Source organism: Propithecus coquereli, unplaced genomic scaffold (genome assembly GCF_000956105.1).
Source record: "Propithecus coquereli isolate 6110/MARCELLA unplaced genomic scaffold, Pcoq_1.0 Scaffold249, whole genome shotgun sequence".
NCBI classification, from domain to species: domain Eukaryota; kingdom Metazoa; phylum Chordata; class Mammalia; order Primates; family Indriidae; genus Propithecus; species Propithecus coquereli.
The window spans coordinates 1953721-1966895 of NW_012148052.1; the positions used below are offsets into that span (position 1 = coordinate 1953721).

At 35.8% G+C, this 13175-nt stretch overlaps 1 protein-coding gene across 1 annotated transcript in view; it reads left to right on the forward strand.

The window, feature by feature from the left end:
- Nucleotides 1-13175, forward strand: part of SCMH1 (sex comb on midleg homolog 1 (Drosophila)) — a 150229-nt gene that overhangs the window by 29768 nt on the left and 107286 nt on the right. Inside the window, exons 3-5 of the mRNA XM_012646762.1 lie at nucleotides 952-1020; nucleotides 1482-1505; nucleotides 9776-9846. Coding sequence (XP_012502216.1) covers nucleotides 952-1020; nucleotides 1482-1505; nucleotides 9776-9846 — 164 coding nt within the window. The remainder of the gene's footprint in view (nucleotides 1-951; nucleotides 1021-1481; nucleotides 1506-9775; nucleotides 9847-13175) is intronic.

A 13175-nucleotide genomic window follows, 5' to 3' on the forward strand; every position in this document is an offset into this window, starting at 1 on the left:
AAAAAAAAAAAATCCAAAAATATAAGACTAGAAAGTAGAAAGGGGGGAAAACCAAGTACCACCACCCAAAGATAACCAATCATTTATATTTGCTGTGTTTACTTCCATTTCCTTTCTAGTGATAATTTTGGGGGGTTGTATTAGTTTGCTAGGGCTGCCATAACAAATACCACAGACTGGTGCCTTAAACAACAGAAATTTATTTCCTTACAGTTCTGAGGACAGGAAGTCCAAGGTCAAGTTGTTGGCAGGGTTGTTTTGTTTTTTGTTTTTTTTTTCCTGAGGCCTCTCTCCTTGACGTATAGACGACCATCTTCTCCATCTGTCTTTACATCATCTTTTCTTTGGACCTATCTAGGTCCAAATTTTCTCTCCTTACAAGAACACCAGTCATACTGGGTTAGGGACCACCTTAATGACCCCATTTAACTTAATTACTTCTTTAAAGGCCCTTTTTCCAAATAGAGTCACATCCTGATGTACTGGGGAATGGGGACTTCAACATTAGGTTTTGGAAGGCACAATGTAGTCCCTAACAGGGGTGCTGTTTGTTTTTAGTTGTTTTACATAATTGTGATTATTCTACGAATATAATTTTTGTTCCCATATTTTACCTGATAACATTATAACTTAAACATTTTCCCATTTGTTCTTTAGCCTTTGTAAAATTTAAACAACTGCAAAATACTTTATCAAGTGATTGAATTGCTGAATCATAGTCAGTCTTTCTTTTGAGCATTTAGATATTCCCTCCCTCCTTTTTTTGTTAATGTAAACAATGCTAAAGCTTTTAAAATAAAACCTTTTTTCTGCATTTTAGATTATTTCCTTAGAATAGAATCTCACAAGTGGATTACTCTATTAAAAAAATTATCAATACATACTGCCAAATTGGAAAAATATTAAATCTTTTGTTTTCTTTCCACATGACTATTTTCTCTCCTCCTGCAGTGATAGACTGGAATGATATTAGAAAACATAAATATGGTCACCTGTCAGAGTCGGCATCCCAATATCAAGGTAAGGAAAAAAACCTCTATTTAGCATGGTAAAATTTTATTGGACATCTCTTATCATAAAACCTTTGTTCTTAGAGGTCTGAGTTTACAGATAACTCACTCGTTAAATCAAAAGCAAATATTGCAATTTACAAAGGTTATCTATCAAAAGTAACATTCTTTGTTTTGAGCTGGAAATTAGGAAACCTAGATTCTGAGTATAGTTAATCCCAAATTACCTTCATAGTTTTAGGCACGCTTGCTTAGCCTCTCTGTTTTTCCATCATTTTTACAAGTTTAGTCTTGGGAATAAGGCAGAATTGGGTGGTGTACTTCCACAACTACTACTGAGAAACTCTATCAAGATGAGATAATTGGACCAGAAAAATGTTCAAGCCCTTATTTTACCCCAGAATTTCACCTTCTGTCATTTTGGTATGTTTGTCATGATGACTTATGCTGTAACATTTTTTTCTTTAATAGAAGCTGCTGACATCCTGGAGCTAGGTAAGATATTAAATATTTTTCTTGGGTTTCAGTTAAATGAGAATTACTAAACTAGGAATTAGATTGGAACTAGTTTTAATCAACTAGGAAAAGAACTTCATATGTCTCTGTCTCATAAATCAGTGAATCCTGTGCTCTTGTCTGCGTAACCGGCCCATGTAATTCATCTCAGCTGTCATGTAAAGTCCTACTTATCAGAAGCACACAGACCAGGCTAACAAAAAGCAAAGGGAGGTGGTTAATTACGTAGAGTACTGGGAGGAAAAGGAACTGAACTCAAGTGGAAGTAACTTTTAGTTTACTGAATCCAGAACTAAAATAAACCCACACTTTCCATAAATCCGTGTTTGGTGGGATTGTCTCAAAAGAAGTTACTCATAAGATAAATTGAACTAAAATTAAACCTAAAGATTTTCCACCTTTCTTAACTAAATAAAAACCAAAATATTAAAATATTATCAGTAACAAGTCAGACTGATACTACATTTTGTTTTCCTCCTTGCTTGGTGTACTTCAGGACTAAGATTTGAGGAATAAAACTAGTACTAATATTTCTCAATGAGCTTTCAGGGTTCCCACATAAACATCATTCTTAACATCTTAGAGTCCTTTTAAATCCTTCTGTGTGTTACATAAATAGTGATATCCTGATACCTTTGTCAATTTTTAAGTATTAATATTTTTATAGATTGAGTTATAGCAACTTTATATGTGTTCAGCTCTTATTATCATTGTCTATTTGCCTACTCTTTCCTTTTCTTCCTATAACATGTTACTTTCCATTGCCCACTGACACAGAAGATAACATAAAGTCATAGAATGCTAGATTAGGAGTCAGAACTCCTAGGTTTTGTGAGAGCCAATTCTGCCACATAATAACTTTGTGACTCTGATCCTTAGTTTTCTTATTTGTAAAATGGGGATAATAATCCCATTCTGCCTACTTCACAGGGTTGTAAAGAAGATTACATGAGCTAATGGATGTGAAAACATCTTAAAAACTCTCAAATACTTTTCAACTTTGGAGGATTATTATGATTTTCATTCTGTTCAGCGGCTATACTCAGACTTTACTCTAAGTCAAATCTTCTGACATTCTTTGAAGTGAAGCATTCTATGAATGTGAGCTGAAGAAATGAATGAAATGAAATAATGCAGGTAAAGATGCCTGGCACTTGGTAAATGATAGTTATTTTTTATGATTCCTTGAAACTTTCCTCAAGCTTTCTAAGGTGCTGGTTTGTGGTAGAAGAAGTATGGACATAGGAGTCAGACAGGCCTTGGTTCAAATTCCTTTTCCCCACTTAACAGTTCTGTGATTTCAGGCAAATTACTTAATCTTTCTGAGCCTATTTCCTCATCTTTAAAATGGGAATAAAGCCTATTTTGCAGATTGTAATGAACATGGGAGATACCGACTGTAGTCTGGCACTGTGTAGGCAAATGGAAGACATTCAGTGGTAGCTGCTCCTGTTTTTGGTTTTGTTGCGAATATGAGTGATAATAACAGTTGTAGTTCAATGACAAATAAAGGCATACTGTAAACAACCTAATTGTTGACAGGCAGTTGTAAAACATGGATACACAATTTAACATAGAGTATATCAGTTACTAAATGATGTTAAAATTTGAAAGCATATTTTTCCTGTGAGAGTATTGGTCACACAGTCGTATCCTTTGATATAAGTTAATCCTGCATATTTCATTTTTCCCATCGATCATAGGAAGCAGCCCCAAATATCAAAGTGAAATGAAATTCAGTACATCTGTAGAATCTCAGAATTGGAAAAGACCTTAAAATAATCTACCCTAGCTCAGCATTTCAAAATTCGACATTCTGAATTTCTTATAAAATATCTTGTCTTGGACTCCTCAAGTTGTTGAGAAGTTAAAACCTCTTCAAGTGACTTTAGACAGATATTTATTGGGCCAAAATTTATTTCTTTGTAATTTCTATTAGTTACATTTGTAACTTTTAGGGACATATGGAACAGGTTTAGCCTACTTTTTATTCATTGGCCTCTGGTTTTTAGAAAGCAGCTCTAGGGACTGCCTTTTCGCTTGCTGCTCTGTCACTTTCCTAGTTCAAGTTACCATCATCTCACACCTAGATTACTATGACAGCTTCCTAACTAGTCTTCCTAACTCCAGCCTTATCCTCCCACCCCCCACAATGATTCTACTACAAACCCTTCATTTCTTCCTCTTCTCAATAATGTGGTACATGAGGCACTCTGATGCCTGAACACTGCCTTTATCTACAGCCTCTGTTCTAAACTACTTTTTCTTTAAACTCCACCCTGCTGCCTTACCAGAAGATCCAGTTTTTAGAACTGTTTTTTCCCACTTCTAAGCCTTTGTACATGTTATTATTTCTGTCTGAAACAAAGAAAAGTCTTTCTCTTTGACTCCTGCTTATCCTTTTACACTTTAGCTTAGAAGCCTAAAGGTTACTTCCTTTGGGAAGCCTTCTGCAAGCCCTCTGGGTGTTCCTGTAGCACCCTCTGTCTTTCCAGATGTAGCATTTAGCATAGTGTCTTACAGTTGACTCTTTTAGTCTCTGTCCCTAGCTAGACTGAAGCTCTGTGAGGTCATGGATAATATTTTGATCATAGTTGCATTTCCAGCACCCAGCATGACACTTTGATACACAGTAAATATTTGTTGGATGGATGCATGAGGAATGGCTCTGAGACTTTGCTCTCTTACGCATGCTAATTGTTCATTTTTCCTTCAACTGGTCCTCAGATGACATAGTTTTGGGTCCATTAACCACTAGGTCACCATTTAGGCTCTGGCTTGTTCTTTCTCTAAAAGTGTAGCTCCCAGAACTATATCCTAGGTGTGATTTACTACTAGTCCAGGGAAGAAAGAATAGGATTATTACTTGTGTGCTTCTTCTTTTCATTCACTCAAAAACATTTATTGAGCCTCTGTTAAATTTCATGTACTGTGGTAAACAGTGAATATAAAAAAATGAATAAAGCCCCTATCCATAAAGAACTTACTTAAATAATTACGGTGATAGGATGTGATGAGTATAAAAATAAAAGTGTAAACAGGATGTTATAGGACATAGGGAAATGGTAGAATTTGTTCTGGGGAAACAGGAAAAGTCAGATGGCTTCACAGAGAAAGTAGCATTTTTGCTGAGTTTTAGTCACTGAGTAGGAATAACATGGGCAAAGGTTGGGGCCAAGAAAGCCAAAAGTTTGTTTTAGGAATGTCAAGGATCCTTTATAGCTTGAATATTGTTATTCTGTATCTGTGAACCTCCCAAATCCAAACCCTTTCTCATTTTGGGATACCTTCCTGGACCCTCCAAAAAGTCTTTGATTTCTTCTCCCTTACTAATCCTCTCTTTCTGTTACCTAATTTCTGTGTCCTTTCAGAGATACCTGTGATATAGTGAAAAGAACACTGGACCTGCTTTGTATGCTTTATTTCTGTTAAATAAAAATACCTCTAGTGACTTTTCCTTAACCTACCAAGAACTCTTAGAATCCATATGAAAACAAAAGAATATCCTAGCAGAAAAATGGCAAAAATAAAATACAAACTGGCTGATAAGCCTAAAAAGATCTTTAACTTTATTAGTAATCAAAGAATTACAAATAAAAGTATATAATAATATTTCATTTTTTCAATAATAAGGTTTATTAAAATTATAGAGATTGTTAAAACACAGTTTTAGCAAAGATGTGGGAAACTTTCTCTTGCAATTTTGGTAGGAATAATTGGCATAATCTTTTTAGAGGATATTTTGGTGATATATTTGTATCAGAATCTAAAATATGCATGTTCTATGTCCATTAATCTCACTCTTTGGGATTTGTCCTAAGGAGATAATCTTAAAAATATTCAAAGTTGTATGCACAAAGATACTCATCAAAAAATTAGAAAACATTTAAATGATAAATATTATTGCTAAGGTATATAAATTTTGGTATATATAAACAATGGAAGAGTAATAGTGGAGTAGGATTTCAGATCTAAAGACTTTGATTATTTTTATTGCTCTTAGGAATTTGGTTTCACATTTAGGTTGAACAAAGTAGAGTTCTTATAAAGGAATGTGACCAAAACAATAGCTAGGCATGAGTAGTCAGCATGTCAAATTAAGAACAGCTGATGGATTTGGGACATATTTGGGGAGAGAATAGACATAGTATATCTAGGACCAATGGAGGTTAAAAGAAGGCAGACATTGGCTTACTGTAAGGTTAGTCTGTCCAGTTGTACTGTTGAATGATAGCCGAATACTGAATGTCCCATGATTGGAAGTCTTTAAGCAGAGGTTGGAGGAACCATTCAGGTCTCAACTTTGATATCACCTTATCAAGATAACCTTTCTTGACCATTCTGCCTAAAATAGTACACACACCTTCTTTCCCTCTTTCCTTGCTTTATTTTTTTCTTTATTTGAAAAGAGCCAGGAATTGTATAATTATTTATCTGGTGTCTCTGTTATCTTCTGGATGAACTGACATTTATTTATTGTCTCTCTTCCCCCTTAGAATGTAAGCTCCATGTGGACAGAGACTTTGGCTGTATTGTTATTTGCTATATATCACCAATGCCTAGAACCAGGCTTGGCATATAGTAGGTGTTCAATAAATATTTGCCAAATGAATATATATTAGAGAAGGGGATTCATGTATTCAACTAGGTGACCTCTTGTGCTTTACATTTTATGGACCTTTTAATTTTTTAAAGGTATTTTTATGCCATTTGTAAGTCCCTTCAGGGCAGGGATCTTTTTTTCCTAATAATAAATACAACTATCATGTGATGTGCATGGAGTTTATAAAACACTTTAATAAGCATTATTAAGTAATATAAATGAGATGGCTGGCTTTTTCTCATCTGTAAAGTCTCAGCTCTAGTATTTCCTCTGTAGAGTTTCTGTCCATAACTTTACTAAGATATCACATCCCTCATTTTATTCCTTTTAAGTACTTATCACTTATTACCTTGTTTATTTATTTGTTTATGTGTTGTGTCTCAACATACACCAGAATGTAAATTCCATGAGGACAGGGACCCCTTGTCATTACTGCATGGTACATAAAGGATACTAAATAAACATCTGTTGAACAAATATTTGAAAACATTCAAATTATAATGTTTGAATGTTTTGAATTATAATGTTTAATTGAAAACACTCAAATTATATATGTTTAAATTATAAAACATTATACCTATATTAGCTATTAATATTAATCTTCACAATAATCTCTGACCCCAAATATGAGCTAGATTTCCCTATTCTGCATTCTCAAGGCAACATGTAGTACCTCATTAATTTAAATTTATCATAATTGTAACAGATTATTTGTTATTTATTTAATATCTCCACTTATCTCTAGGCTGAAAGTGCCATTAACTAAGGAACCATGTCTATCTTATTACCCTAACATTTAACACAGTTCTTCTTACCTGGAAGGAACTTAAATATTTATTGAATGAAGAATGTATGTATAATCTTGTGAGATAGGTATTATCTCCATCTTTTAGATGAATAAACTGGGGCTTGGAAGGATTAAGTAATTTACCCAAGATAGTTAGCTATAGAAGTAAGACTGTTACCAACATCTTTCGATTACCAATGTTACATTCTTTCAGCTACACTGTTAGTTCCTAGACATAGGGGTTAATCAGAATTACCTAGGGAGTCTTCAAAAATACATATTCTCAGGCCACACTTGGAGCCTACTCAATGAGAACTTCTGAAAGTGGGACCCAGAACTGTCTTTAAAGAAATGAGAAAAACTGAATATCATTTGTGAATCAATGATTTATACCAAGGGCTTGGCAAACTGCTATTTGGAGCCAAATCCAGCCCTCTGCCTATTTGTGTAAATAAAGTTTTAGTGGAACACAGCCATGCTTATTAATTTACATATTGTCTGTGGCTGTTTTCACACTAGAGTGGCAGAGTTGAGTAATTATAATATAGACTGTATGGCCCACAAAGCATAAAATTTGTATTATCTTGTCCTTTACAGAAAGTTTGCCAACTTCTGATCTATACCTTGCTGCCTGTCCTATTTCTTTTGTGGTTATTTTTGCTCTTGGAGATGTGGTAGGCATACAATGTCTGGCTTCATCATGGGCATTATAGTAGGTGTTCAAGTATTCTTACTGAGTCAATAAAAATTATCTTATTTTGCACTTTACCTGATAATAAGGGACTAAGTCTTAGATAGCCCAAGCAGTCAAATAAAAGGAAAATGCTAATCTAGGTATGATTCAAGCCAGTCAGCCACCACAGTGGGGTAGACTGCTTTAAACAAAGAGATTCCTTTTCATTCATTTAGTAATGGGGTGTTTCCTAAGTGGTGGAAGGTCTGAGGTTTCTGGCCTGTGTACATTACAGCATAGGAATTGATTACCATAGTTGATATGTGTAATAGAGAACTGTAATTTATACCCTAATTATACCCTGATGCTGCCATAATTCTTAAAACCAAATTCTCTTGGGTGCATTTGATCAGAACTCAAACTAGTACAAGCAATTACTTAGGACTGACCAAACCTCTAGACCTGTGCTGCCTGATAAAATAGCTGTTAGCCACATGTAGGTATTTAAATTTAAAATAATTAAAATTAAATAAAATTCAAAACTTTGTTCCTTACCCTAGCCACATTTCAAGTATTCAGTAGTTACATGTAGCTATGTATTTGTGGCTGCCTTATTGGATAGCACAGATACAGAACATTTCGGTCAACACAAAGTTTTATTGGACAATATACTCTAGATGCTAGAGTTTAAGATTCTTAGTCCGGTGAAATCCAAGACTTACTGTATGATTTAATCTTTCATTTGTGAGGATGGAACGATAATTTTTAATGTTTTCTCTTTCTGACAGCAAACAGTGATGAAATGTATTCAGTCCTTGCTTTAGGGCACTCTCAGCCAGGAGCAAAATCTTCATTAATTTCTGATAACCTCTTTAAATCTTGACTTCAGGAAATATTCTCACTTACCCTAGGGACTAAGTCATGATTATTAATTACCAGCCAGTTCATAAAATGGCTTGGAACTGACCGATTTCTGGCCAAATCTATTAGGCTTAGTTAAGGATGGTGGGAAAGGAACCAGTTCTAAAACAGAAGCTATAAAGTCAATAGAGTGTAAAGTCTTGGCATCATCTTTGGAGTGATTTAGATTTCATCATTCAGTGACTCATTTTTATTCCCAGCATCTAGTGCTTTTTGCATGGCCCAAAGGGGCCCTGTGCTGCTCCACTACAGAGGAAACTTCAAGAAATGCTGGTTTGCTACAGTGTTTTAGCTTGTGAGATTCTCTGGGACCTTCCCTGCTCCACCATGGGGTCACCTCTAGGTGGGTATTAGGGGGAGATCGGTAATTGCTTTAACCTTTAAATAAAAAACTTGATAATCTTTTGTGAGCCAATAAGATCTGTATTTAATAGCCTCTCCCTTAAAATGTTTTCCCTGGCCCCAGCATAGTGTCACCTTAAAGATTTTTTTCTCTAGCACGGTATTCTTCAAACTTTGAGAGGCTCTAAGACCACTTCAAGAGGCTAAAAGATTCTGTACACTCCCCAATTTGTTCTTATTTACTATCATCAGAAATGCTTCCCAGGTTCTACTTTTCTCTAAATTATACCACGTCTTTGTCATTTTACACCTCAGAGCAATGCACCTGTGGCTAGGATAGGACTGGGGTTGGGGAAGGTGAGAAAGGTCCAGTCTTTGAGGATTCAAGTATAATCTCACTCATCTGGCTCCTTCCCACCCCACCCTCCACCTCAATCCTCTCACCTCATGTCTCTAGATAGATAGCCTTTTCTTCATTCTTCCTGAGCTGACATGATGGGATCTAACCATATTGCGTGTTAAAAGCTGTCACTTAATGGCAATAAGGGACCTCTCCAGGAGTCAGGTTATTCAAAAGGAATCTCCCCACCCACTTTCTACCTCTTCTGTTTTCCATGAGCTTCCTGGCCACTTCTTTGAGATACTGGTATATCTTGGTGGCATTTTTAGATCACTTTTGGAACTAACATGAAAAGCATCTCAGGTCATCCTTCAGACCATGATTTTAAAATATTAATATAAAAGATCCACTCAGGTCACCTAGATTCTTCCCCCTAAAACTCCTTTGAGTCCAAACAGGAAAAAAGTAAGTTTTCTTATGCTCAGAACTAGTCTGCAGATGGCTTAATGTTTAGTGTAGATTATATCCCAAAAGCACTTTTTTAGGAAGTTGACTGTGATAGAGATTTCTATTTCCTTTACAGGTCATTTTACCTGGGACAAATACCTAAAAGAAACATGTTCAGTCCCAGCGCCTGTCCATTGCTTCAAGCAGGTAATTGATTCTCAACATCTTTAGTAGGTGGGAGACAAGTAGTTTTTTTTTTTTCTGGTTCTTAGAAAATCAAAACATGAGGTGGGAGCCATTGGGCTTCTCACTTGAGGGCCCCAGAATAAAATTCCATGGGAAGAACACAATTCAAGGAGTAAAATTTGGTCACTATGAATTTTGGCAACAGACATTCTTCCCAGCTTCATCCCAAGTAACACCCTTTCCTCCTTCTTTATCTCCTTGAGGATATTCTGTGTTACTGAAAACAATTGCTAATTTTTACTATAGCTCTTAATTCAGGCAGAGAGAAGAAAAGAGTTATAGCCCATAGAAGTTCTTGAAAATGGAGCAATATTCCTTTCTCTGTACTCAACAATCCTGTCACAATCTTACCTTTCTATAAGAATGTTGACACTGATCCCCATTGGGGAGCATTTTAGGAGATCATCAGAGGTCATCCAGAGTTTCCGATGAGGATTAAATGCCCCAGATAATACACAGATAATGTTGACTATATCAGTATACAATGAGGCTGGTAAACAAAGAAGCATAATGCTGCTAAAGGGAGCTAAACATTAGGAAGTTATTTACATCTCTTTTCCTTTAGTATTCAATGGTTATTTTCTCAGACTGTCAACATTTCACTTTGAGTTTGAATTTTGTCGACTTTCTAAGTAAAAATACAAATTTAGGACTTCTCATTTGAAATAATAGGGACTGAATTCATACTTCTACCTGAAACAATTTTTTAAAAGACATAATATGTTAAATAATGATTTTTAAGTCACTGAAGATCAGGCAATCAAGAAGTGGTCTCTGAGAGATGGAAAACAAATGAGTTGTCCCCTGTAATTTCTCAGCTTAGTGCCTTGAGAGAGACCATGGACCAAGGAAAGGGAACCCAGATTGAGCCCAGCAGACTCCCTAGTTTGAGGAATGGAACTCAGAGTCCAGGTAAACCAAGGTGGCTAGAATTTTCAGGACAAATTATCAGAGAAGAGAGAGCTACACAGAAGGAAAACCACAGAAATCTGCGGAGGGTCCCCTTCAAGTATTCAGGAAAGTACTACTGTTTTGTAAATGCATATGAGGAAACTACCTAAGGCCAAAGGAAAAACCATCTGAAAGGATTCGAAGGAATAGACCCTGGCACTCACACGGTGCCAGGAATAGTTCCTGATCTTACCAGCTAGACTGGAAAATCTCATAATTCATTGGGCATTGGATAGAATACTCAGGACAGTCTTGCTCAGTAGTGTGAAATAATTAGCCTTAATCTGAACACTGCTTCAGACTGACTAGCTGAGGAGTAAAACTCAAAAGGATCAGACTGTTTCCAAGTAACTTAACTGCATCTTGGAACAAAACACAAGATTTATAGGAGTACAAGAATATCCAGTACCCAACAGGTAAAATTCACAATGTTTGGCTTCCAAAGATTAACAGGCACATAAAAAGGCAGGAAAATGCAAACAATAATGAAGACAATCAGTTGATTGAACCCAACTCAGAACCTACATAGAGATCAAAGAATAGCAGACAGACACACTAAAATAATTATTTTAATTTTATTCAATATGATCAAAAGTTAAGCAGAGACATGGAAAATATAAAAAAGACTCTCATTAGGCTACTATGTGTGAAATGAAAAATCCACTGGATGGGATTAATGGCAGAAGAAGAGATTAATAAACTCGAAGATATAGCAATAGAGACTATTCAAAATGAGACACAAAGAAAAAAGAATTTAGAAAAAATGAAAAGAGCACCAGTGAACTATAGGAATAGCTTCAAGTGGCCAAATAGACATGTAATTGGAGAGAGAAAAAAGATGGGAGACAGAAAAAATATTTGAAGAAATAATGGCTAAAAATTTTCCAAAATTAAGGAAAACCATAAGTCCACAGATTCAAGAAGTTAAATGAGTTCCAAAAATAAGAAGAAGAAACCTGCTCTAAGGCATATCATAATCAAATTGCACAAAACCATTGATAGAGAAAACTTAAAAGCAGCTAGAGAAAAAAGACACTTTACATACAGGGTAACTAAGATAAGAATAATATATTTCTTGTTAGAAACAGTACAAGCAAGAACAAAGTTGAGCAACATCTTGAAAGCACTAAAAGAAAAAAAAAAACTGGTCAACCTAGAATATTGTATCCAGCAAAAATATATTTTAAAAACAAAGGTGAAATAAAGATATTTTCAAATATACAAAAGCTGGCTGGGCACAGTGGCTCACGCCTATAATCCTAGAACTTTGGGAGGCTGAGGCAGGAGGATTGCTTGAGCTCAGAGTTCAACACCAGCCTGAGCAAGAGTGAGATCCCATCTCTATTAAAAATAGAAAAATTAGCCAGGTGCGATGGTGAGCACCTGTAGTCCCAGCTACTTAGGAGGCTGAGGCAGGAGGATTGCTTGAGCCCAGGAGTTTGAGGTTGCTGTGAGCTAGGCTTACACCACGGCACTCTAGCCTGGACAACAGAGCGAGATTCTGTCTCAAAAAAAAGAAGAAGAAGAAGTCATATATACAAAAGCTGAAGCAATTCATCACTAGCAGACTTACACTATAAGAAATGTTAAAGGGCCAGGCGCGGTGGCTCACGCCTATAATCCTAGCACTCTGGGAGGCCCAGGCAGGCGGATCGCTCAAGGTCAGGAGTTCAAGACCAGCCTGAGCAAGAGCGAGACCCCGTCTCTACTAAAAAATAGAAAGAAATGATCTGGACAACTAAATATATATATATATATTAGCCGGGCATGGTGGCGCATGTCTGTGATCCCAGCTACTCGGGAGGCTGAAGCAGAAAGATCGCTTGAGCCCAGGAGTTTGAGGTTGCTGTGAGCTAGGATGACACCATGGCACTCTAGCCCGGGCAACAGAGCAAGACTCTGTCTCAAAAAAAAAAAAAAAAAAAAAAAGAAATGTTAAAGGAGTTTCATCAAGCAGAAGGAAAATGATACCAGATGGAATAACATCTACACAAAGGAATGAAGGTCACTGAAAATTGTAATTACAAGGGTAAATAATGTATGATGTTTTCTTCTTATTATTTTCTTCTTCTTTAAATCTCTATAAAAGATAATTTTATAAATAATAATTTATTGTGGGGATGATAACAAATATATAGCTAAAATATAACAATAGCATAAAGCAGGAGGGGAGAAATCTGTACTGTTAAAAGGTTCTTATACATGAAGTAAGTATAATATTACTTGAAGACAGACTGTGGTAAGTTAATGATGTTTCCTATAAACCCTAAAGCAACCACTAAAGTAATTGGGAAAAAATATCAAGATCATAGATTTAAACCAGACCATATCAATAATTA